This window comes from Uloborus diversus, chromosome 9 (genome assembly GCF_026930045.1).
Source record: "Uloborus diversus isolate 005 chromosome 9, Udiv.v.3.1, whole genome shotgun sequence".
NCBI lineage: Eukaryota > Metazoa > Arthropoda > Arachnida > Araneae > Uloboridae > Uloborus > Uloborus diversus.
This window is the reverse complement of record NC_072739.1, coordinates 3,527,888-3,536,976: the sequence shown is the minus strand read 5'-3', so window position 1 is coordinate 3,536,976 and position 9,089 is coordinate 3,527,888. Positions and strand designations below refer to the sequence as shown.

At 37.8% G+C, this 9,089-nt stretch overlaps 1 protein-coding gene across 1 annotated transcript; it reads right to left on the bottom strand.

The window, feature by feature from the left end:
* Nucleotides 1-593: 593 nt before the first annotated feature.
* Nucleotides 594-3,652, bottom strand: LOC129229704 (speckle-type POZ protein-like). The gene is made up of 2 exons (XM_054864069.1): nt 3,565-3,652; nt 594-1,171 (listed from the first exon to the last, which is right to left on the bottom strand). The coding sequence occupies exons 1-2, from the start codon at nt 3,650-3,652 to the stop codon at nt 594-596; spliced, it is 666 nt and encodes a 221-aa protein (XP_054720044.1).
* Between the last annotated feature and the right edge of the window lie 5,437 nt (nt 3,653-9,089).

The following is a 9,089-nucleotide window of genomic DNA, read 5'->3' as shown; positions in this document are numbered from 1 at the left end:
TAAATTTTCGCGAAGAGTGCCGTTTAGTGCCTTATAAGTTTTTACACAAGAAATCTTTCCGAAACTATGAGTTTCTTCATCTGCTGTCACACCATCTTCTAAAACAGTGGTTCTCAAATTGGGGGGACGCGCCTCCCAGGGTGTGTAAAAGAATTTAAGGGAGCGTGAGGGTATAAAAATGTTAAATAAAACAAACAATGATTTATTCAATTTTGTGGTCACATATGAATGTTAAAAAAAAAAAAAAAAGGAACAGTGTCAGCTCTCTCATTAATGTTGTGAAAGTGACTGAAGGGGTGCACGCCAACCTCTCCTGATCCTAGATTACCTATTTTTTTTAAAAATTTGTTTCTTTGTTTTTTGGAATTCCTATAGCAATAATGTGTTTAAAATAGAAGTTTTGTGTAGTAATGTTAAATTTTGTGCGTAAATTTGTTTCTACTTTTGATAATTAACTAGTTTAATCTATCTTAATCAGTCCCAGATTCCTGATACATGTAATTAACTACATATGGGGGGGGGGGGGGAGAGGCTTACGTCAGTGTTTAAAGGGGGAATCAGAGTCTAAAAAGTTGAGAACCAGTGTTTTATAATTACTGGCTGTCATCCAACAAAGCCATTTGTAATAGCTCCAAGTACGCAGCTGGGCTTTCCTTGGAAAGAGAAAGCCACTTCTCCGAGTTTAGAACTGCCTTCAAGTTATTCCTGATTGTTTGCTTCGACGCTTTAGCCAGATCCTCGTCGCCATGCAAATTCGCCAGTATAGCCACATCACAAGCGAAATCTGGAGAAATGTGCTTCAGAATGAAATCTTTGCACCACTGCTTCAGCTCTGGTATGTCGTACCTGTCGGCCACCGCATAGAGGTCTGTTGCTCGATCCATAGACAGTTCCCGGATGTTTCCACTGTAGATGTAACTCAGCATGTCCTTGGCAATAGAAATCTTCATTTCCACCAGATTCACCACATTTTCTTGACTTTCTTTCATTTCACTGTCGAACATCGCGTCGAATACTTTGGAACGGTTTGCCAGGATGATCTTGTGGGCTGGAAATTCAACGTCGCCGACTTTCAATGTCACGTCGGAAAATCTTGGGTTCTCAAACGCAAGTTGGAGATTTTCAATCAGCAACTTAGCTCCATTACTTGAAATAGCATCTTCTTTAGTCACTGAAAAATAAAGCATATATTTTCACATGAGCGATTATATCGTCGCTAAAAAGACGAATGGGCGTACCTCAAAAAAGTCGAAAAATGAGTTATGACCACCACAGAAATATCCAAAGTCGATTTTATAATATGACCAGTGGACGTATCTCAGGGTGGCTACAGGAACTGTGAAAAAAAGTTCCCTGACTTTTCCCTGATTTCCCTGATTAAGTTCACCAAATTTCCCTGATTTACGTTACCAATAATAATGGTTTTCTTTCTTTGCTCTACTTGAAATCCATTGTATATTTGTATAAAATGCAGTGTTTTAAACGTTTTAAGTTGTGTAAAGTTGTTGAACTAAAGATATATTTTAAAAAGATGCTACCTTTTTAATAAAATAGTTAAAAAAAACATATCAAGTCAATTTTTTTGGAAAAACCCCCACAAAACAGTATATTAAATTTTTCCACACTGAAAGATTAGAAAAAATTAAAAAAAAAAAAAAAAACTTTACTTCCAGAAACCACTTAGCATAAGAATTAAACTATTAAAATTACTCTTAAAAACATATGTGTATTTATGACAGAACTAAAAAGTAATTGAAATTATTTTGAACTAAGTTTTCAAACAGTATAATAATTGTTGCAAGAATAATAAGTAATAGTGAAAGAATAGAAGTAATGTAGTTATTCTTATATAACTAATTGACATATTTATGCAAAAACAGATGAAACCATTTGACATCCATTCATAGGGAGCTTTTCTCTAATCAAGAACATGGGTTTTAATGAATGAATTCAGCATTTTAACAATAAAAAAATAAAGATATTTAAACTCTATTTCAAATTATTTCAGTATGTAACGAAAAAAATCTTAGATTGCTTTTGTAACAAACAACTTTGAAATGCAAGAAAAAGAAAAAAAAAAAGCAATTAGTTAATTTTAAAATATATAAAAGAAGAATACAACTTGGTTATAAAATTGAAGAATCACTTAAGTCTGAAGAAAAGAAAACCTTTATAATCTGCGGTGACAACAAATAGTATAACGGCAAAAAAACTAAGTTTTTTTTTTATTGAAAGTTTAGCAATTAAATTAAAAATGCGAAGAAGTAATAACTTTTAAGCTTTTATAGTACTAATTCAAAAACCAAAGATTTCTTCTTGAAATCGTAATTACAGTAAATGGAATAAAGGCAAAGGAGCTAATGCATTAATGAAGGCTTCCTCTTTGCCTGTATGGTTGTTTATTTTACGTAGCATTGAAAGCATAAAAGGAAATTTCAAGCTAGGTAAAATAAACAACCTAACATACACAGAAGCAATCTTAGGAAGTTCATACTGTGGTTAATAAGTAAGATTCAATACTTTAGACGTTGAGAAAAAAAGATGCACAAATATGCGTCAGTGTATAATGGCACCTCATTTATTTTACTATTTTTTTTTGAACAGATAATTGGCGGAAAGTGCGTAGGGAATTAGAGTACTTAATTTTGTAAAGCAAAAAAAAAAAATTTTTTTCTTCATAAAATCGATTTTCTCTGATTTTTTGTAATTTTTTCAAAATTCCCTGATATTTCCCTGACTTTTCCCTGATTAATAAAGTTCCCTGACTTTTCCCTGATTTCCCTGATCTGTCGCCACCCTGTATCTCTACAATAAATAGTAAAAAAGTTACAGTTTCTCTCACACTGGTGGCGGTTACCAAGCAATAACTGGAAACTAACCAGGAACTAACCAAGCGTAAACTGGAAATCTTTAAATCGGTTTTCTGCAAACCGGGTATTAAAAAAGCTTTTCATATAATCCCGAAGTACGAACGTTTGAATTATTTTTGTTCAGATTTTATGACAAATCTAAAATCTAGGAAAAAATTTCCCCGTCGCGCTTTTAGACGAGTTTACACGCGTGCTATAAAAAATCTAATAAGCTCAAATTCACAAAAATACATGAGTGTGTTAATAGCCAATTGTACTTTAAGCTCTTAAAATTTCAAGCTTCCAGGGTGATACGTTTTTTCGCAAACTCTGGCTAAAGATGGCAATTTGTCACAAAAAGCTCATCCGCCATTTTGGGTCATTTTTTTTGGTAGATTCTAATCTTCAGGATTTTTGGATCTCGGAAGCTGAAAATTTGCATAGGGTAGTTTCAAAGGCATCTCTACACCTCTATAAAATTTCATCCAAATCGGAGATGGTCGAGTGGGGACTACTAGGTCACTTGACATGGAATGACTCTCGAGAAATTTATAGAAATGAGTTTTTGCGAGTGTATTGAAATTAATAAGCGATAGTGTGCCTTCAACAAAAAACTCAATCTATTTCTGCTGATAACTTCAATAAAAATAGAGGAAATGACAAATAAGTCAAAAATAATTATTATCCAAAGATATACTTATAAATTAATACTTACGAGTTGATTCAGTAACCTTCTCGACTATGGTAACTTCCATCTCACACAGTACAGTCAAGACATCATCTGGCAACAGATCTTCTGTCATTTTAAGCAAACGCTCCCTTTGTAGAACGATACTTTCATTTGCTTCCAAAAAGAACAAACTTTTGGAATCCCAAATAGAACCAGGAGCTTTTTCTTTTTCATTCAGGAAGCACAAAATCGGGGCTTCTGTTGAAATGCTTGCAAAAGTAAGAGATTGTGGTAGAATGCTATTCACCTTGCAAAGTTTATCAGAGCTCGAAGTATTTTTGGAAAATGAATTTCTTGCTCTAGTTCCAACAGTACTGGAGTAATTTTTTGATTCAAAACTTGATGACTTGGGCTTGACATCTCCAATCAATGAAAATTGGCCAGAAGCAGAAGCTTTTGAACTCCACGCACCAGTGGTTGAAGAATCATTCAAACAAAACGGTGATGCGCTTGTTGTGGCGGTAGTTTCAGGTGTACAGTTAGTCTTTGCGAGAGAACTAGATGCTGTAGTAGTTACAGCAAAAGAAAAAGGAAATATACAGGAAGACGCTGTTTGTTTTTCAATGGATGCACAGTCAGCTGTATCAGATATGAAAATAGAAGAGCTCTGAGTATTTGCTGTGGTGGTAGTTGTAAATTTACAGTTATTTTTTCCAAGAAAACTCGATGCTGTAGTAGTTACAGCAAAAGAAAAGGGAGATGTACATGAAGACTCTGTTGTTTGTTTTTCAGGGGATGCGTAGTCAGCTGCAGTAAAACTAAAAGCAGAAGAACTCTGAGTATTTGATGTTTTTGTATTTATTAATGAGTCACGTGGTTCACGACTTGTACTGGATGCATCGGTGCTCGTTTTCGAACGAACACTCTGTAACCAGGTACTTGCAACAGCTGATGATTCAAATTTGTTTTTATTTGAAACTACGGGAATTGCTATGGGAACCTCTGTGAAAAAGTCGTTCTTTTGATTCCTTAGTCCAACTTTGTACTTTACTCCACTGGGTAAACTGGGTAAAGAAGTAAATCCAATGTGTTCCAAATGGACCTCCACTAGATTTGGATTGTACTTTCCATTGGGATATAACTTGAGGCACCAGTATGAATCTGAGCATTTTACTACATTACTTCTAATGAATTCTCCAGTCTTAACTGATAAAGACGGAAAATCCTTAATTTTCCAAACAAAAGATGCGCTGTCTGTAGTAGCACGTGAAACTTGTTCCAACTGCTTATTCATACTTCCAGCACATTGTCCTCGAAAACGGACCAAGTTTTTTCAAAGTCAAAGCAGTTTCAAACCTATAAAAAATAGACAACTTTTAATCCTACAAAAATTAAATGATTAAATTTATAAAACTTTTATCGTATCAGAGAAAAATAAAATGAAACGCTACACTTGGAGTACGGCTTGGAGTCAATTAACTTGAAACACTACGGCTTGGAGTCAATTACGTAAGAATGTAATCGATTACGATTACAAGCTTGACAAATACGAGATTACAATTTCGATTACGATTATAATCTTCTGCCAAAACGTAATTACGATTACAGCAATGATTAGATTTAAAAAATGTAATCGATTACAATTATGATGTACCGATTACGATTTTGATTGCGATTACAGACTTTTGGGGAGAAAATACATACACACACACACACACACACACACACACACACATATATATATATATATATATATATATATATATATATATATAATCTCATTGCTCGTTTGCGCTAACTACGTCATAGTTAAAAAATTATGATTTTTGATTGTGCAAAATACTACATAACTGTTTTGACAATATATCCTGCATAGGTAATTATATACCTCATATCTGAATGGCTCGCCCCATCAAAATGCACATGTATTTGAATTATTCATTGTCATTTTGCATACAACCAAAATTTTAGAGGTTACGATTTCTAAAATTTATGTGTGCTATATTTCTACATTCTATTCTCTACCATATTGTTACAAATCCTGTAAATAGTAATTATTGTAGTAACGTAACCTGTAAATAGTTTCCCGTAATGAATATACAACCCCTTAACATATGGCTAAAGTATACAACCCCCTATTCTTTTTTTCTTATTTCATTCACTGATTTTATCAATGGAAGTGTAGTTGTAGAACGTTGTAGCATTTTCTGGAATATTTGAGAGATTTCTTTTCGGTGTATTTAAGCCGTTAGCGATGGATAAACAGTTTAGTTTCGATTGAGGATTTCGAACTGAGAGTGTGTATTTGCTCTGTTTATAGCGAGGCATTTCGCTGTGTTGTTTTCGTATTTGGAAGTAAATACGTGTGTAAACGTTGAGTTTACGGTGTTGTGTGATAATTGCTTAATTGCTGATGAATAATTTAGCAGTTGTTGAAGATCTTTCCTGTACATAGTGTAAATAAATTTCCTGTGTTTTTATCAAGAACTGTGTCTTCATTTCAAGAAAGTGGAAATCGCACCGAATCCGTTACAATTTGGCGCCCAACGTGGGGCTTCTTCTGGACTTTCTTGGAGTAAGTGTGACTTTGGACATTTTTTTTCATAAAGACTGTTTGAATTTATAGACTTTGTTTTTATGGTGATTACTCGCGCAATGGATGACCAATTAAAACAACTTCTGGAAGCAATTAATGCTGTGAAAAGTGACTTGACCGAAAGTTTGGCGGCTAATCAAGAACAATTAAAAAATGATATGGCAGCTAATCAAGAACAATTAAAAAATGATATGGCAGCTAATCAAGAACAATTAAAAAATGATATGGCAGCTAATCAAGAACAATTAAAAAATGATATGGCGGCTAATCAAAACCAATTGAAAAGTGATTTAACGGTGCTGAAAAATGACCTAGTTTCTAACCAAGAGGAAATTAAAAACGATCTTACTTCGGTAAAGACTGTGATGGAAAATAAATTTAATGAGATAGAACATCGAGTTGATGCTATTGAAGGAAAGTTTGAGGCAGTTGAAGGCCGATTCATCGCAGTGGAAAATAAAATCGAAGAGAAATTTGAAGAAAAATTAAGTTCCGTTGAAGGCCGATGCAATGCTGTAGAAAATAAACTGGAAGAAGAAGATAGAAAATTTCATCAACTTAAAGAAGACATCTTTAAAGACCTGGAAAGGAGATTGGCGACCGCGGAAAGCAGCTCTGTACAGTTTGGCGCTCCCACATCGGTTGCTCGACCGTCCATTAAACTTGCCACATTTGATGGGAAAACTTCGTGGCAGGTTTACAAAACTCAGTTCATGATAGTGGCGGAAGCGAACGAATGGGACTCTGCTACCAAGGCCTGCCATCTTGCAGCATCCCTGAGAGGTGACGCAGCGGACATTCTTCAGACCCTTCCGGACAGCCAGCGCCTGGATTTCGCCGCCCTCACATCTGCGTTGGAGCTTCGCTTCGGTGAGAAGTGCCAGAAAGACTTCAGCCGACTCCAGTTGAAGTCCCGTTTCCAGAAAACCGGGGAAACCCTGCAAGAGCTAGCGGCGGACGTCGAGAGACTGTCTCATCTTGCTTTTTGCGACTGTCCTGCGGATGTTCGAGACCACCTGGCACTCAACTACTACATCGACGGGGTTCGAGATCCGGAAATCCAGAAAGCTCTACGGATGGCGGATGTCAAAGATCTGAATTCTGCTGTTGTGTATGCGATGAAGTGGGAGGCCGCCCAGCAAGCAACCCGTGTGGATCGCCATTCCATCCGAACTCTGGAAGCTGATGAGTCTGATTCCAGGTCGTCCCACCTCGCTGAACTCGAGAGACAACTCGGTGACTTGGCAAGACATCTGAGCAGCATAACAGCCCAAAAGAAACAAGAGCAGAAGTGCTGGAAATGCGGTAGTGAAGGACACCTGCGAAGGAGTTGTCCGGCTCGCCAAGCTACACGAGGGAAGGAAATCACCACCACCAGAGCTCTGCAGATTTCCTCTTCTAGTAGTGGCAGTGATGGACTTTTCATTTACGCCCATGTAAATGGAAACCCCTGCAGACTGATTGTCGACACTGGAGCCAATGTAACAATCATTAGGACAGATGTGGCTCGTGAATTTGGATTGAAACTGCTGTGGACATCGCCACGCGTAAGTCTCCAGACTGTGACAGGTGACAAAATCGAGATTGACGGTAAAGTGGACTTGGAAATAGTGTTTGGGAATGCCACCTACCATCATACGGCATTCGTCGCTAATATCACGGACCCCTTCATTCTCGGATTGGACTTTTTGAAGAAATATGACTTCACTCTCGACTTCAAGGCTAATGAGCTGCACTCGATGAGAGAAGACATAGCCGTTTTCCCTGCAGAAAGTGACGTAAAATCCGCTCATCAAATAATAGCCCAAACAGATTTATCGATTCCCTCAAGGTCAGACTCATTAATACCTGGCTCCATTGAAGAAACCAATAGTTTTTGATTTGGACTCATTGAATACCCTAACCTAAGCAATAGCCTAAAAGGAGTGCTGGTAGCATCTACGCTTGTGGACCTTTCTAAAGATGTAATTCCTGTGCGAGTCGTCAACGTGAGTGAAAGGCCAAGGAATATCCGGAAAGGTGAAGTGCTGGCAACTTGTACTCCAGTAAACTGCATCATTAGAAGAATCAATTCCCACGAGACTGTGTCTTCTGAGTCCTTGACATCGAAGTTAATTGGGAGTGCACCCTTATCGAAAGATCAAAGAACTGCTGCGGAACAATTGGTGGATGACTTCAAGCATGTGTTTTCATCTACATCGGAGGATGTTGGCCGTACGAATTTAACGCAGCATAGGATCTACACTGGAGAACACCCCCCTATTAAACAGCATCCAAGACGACTACCGTTCGCCAAGAAGGAAGAGGTTGAGACCCTCCTGAAAGAGATGAAGGAGAATGATGTAATCGAACCGTCATCCAGTCCTTGGGCCTCTCCCATCGTCTTGGTCCGAAAGAAAGATGGCTCCACCAGATTTTGTGTCGATTACCGACGGCTAAATGAAATCACCAAGAAAGACAGCTACCCTCTTCCACGGATAGACGACACCTTGGACACTCTTTCCGGACACAAGTGGTTTTCGACCCTGGACTTGAAGAGCGGCTACTGGCAGGTTGAAATACACCCTGATGACCGAGAGAAGACAGCGTTTACAACTGGACAAGGCTTGTGGCAGTTTAAAGTGATGCCCTTCGGCCTCTGCAATGCACCAGCTACGTTCGAGCGTCTTATGGAGACAGTGTTAAGAGGACTTTCCTACGAATCCTGTCTGGTCTACTTAGACGATATCATCATCGTGGGACGCAGTTTCGAAGAACATCTGGCAAATCTTAGGAAGGTGCTGCAAAAGCTTAAGGAAGCCAATCTGAAGTTAAGCCCGTCCAAATGTAATTTGTTCCGCCGGGAAGTGAACTACCTTGGTCACATCATCTCTTCTGAAGGTGTACAAACCGATCCAGAAAAGGTATCTGCAGTCAAGAGTTGGAGTCGTCCCGAAGACATCCATCAGCTGCGAAGTTTCCTGGGGCTCTGCAC

What these genes read in the sequence shown, in the direction of transcription:
- LOC129229704 (XM_054864069.1), bottom strand. Translation starts at nt 3,652, where the DNA reads ATGACAGAAGATCTGTTGCCAGATGATGTCTTGACTGTACTGTGTGAG. An exon ending in GAAGGTTACTGAATCAACTC is followed by an intron (nt 1,172 to 3,564) that starts GTAAGTATTAAT and finishes TTTATTTTTCAG; the next exon opens with TGACTAAAGAAGATGCTATT.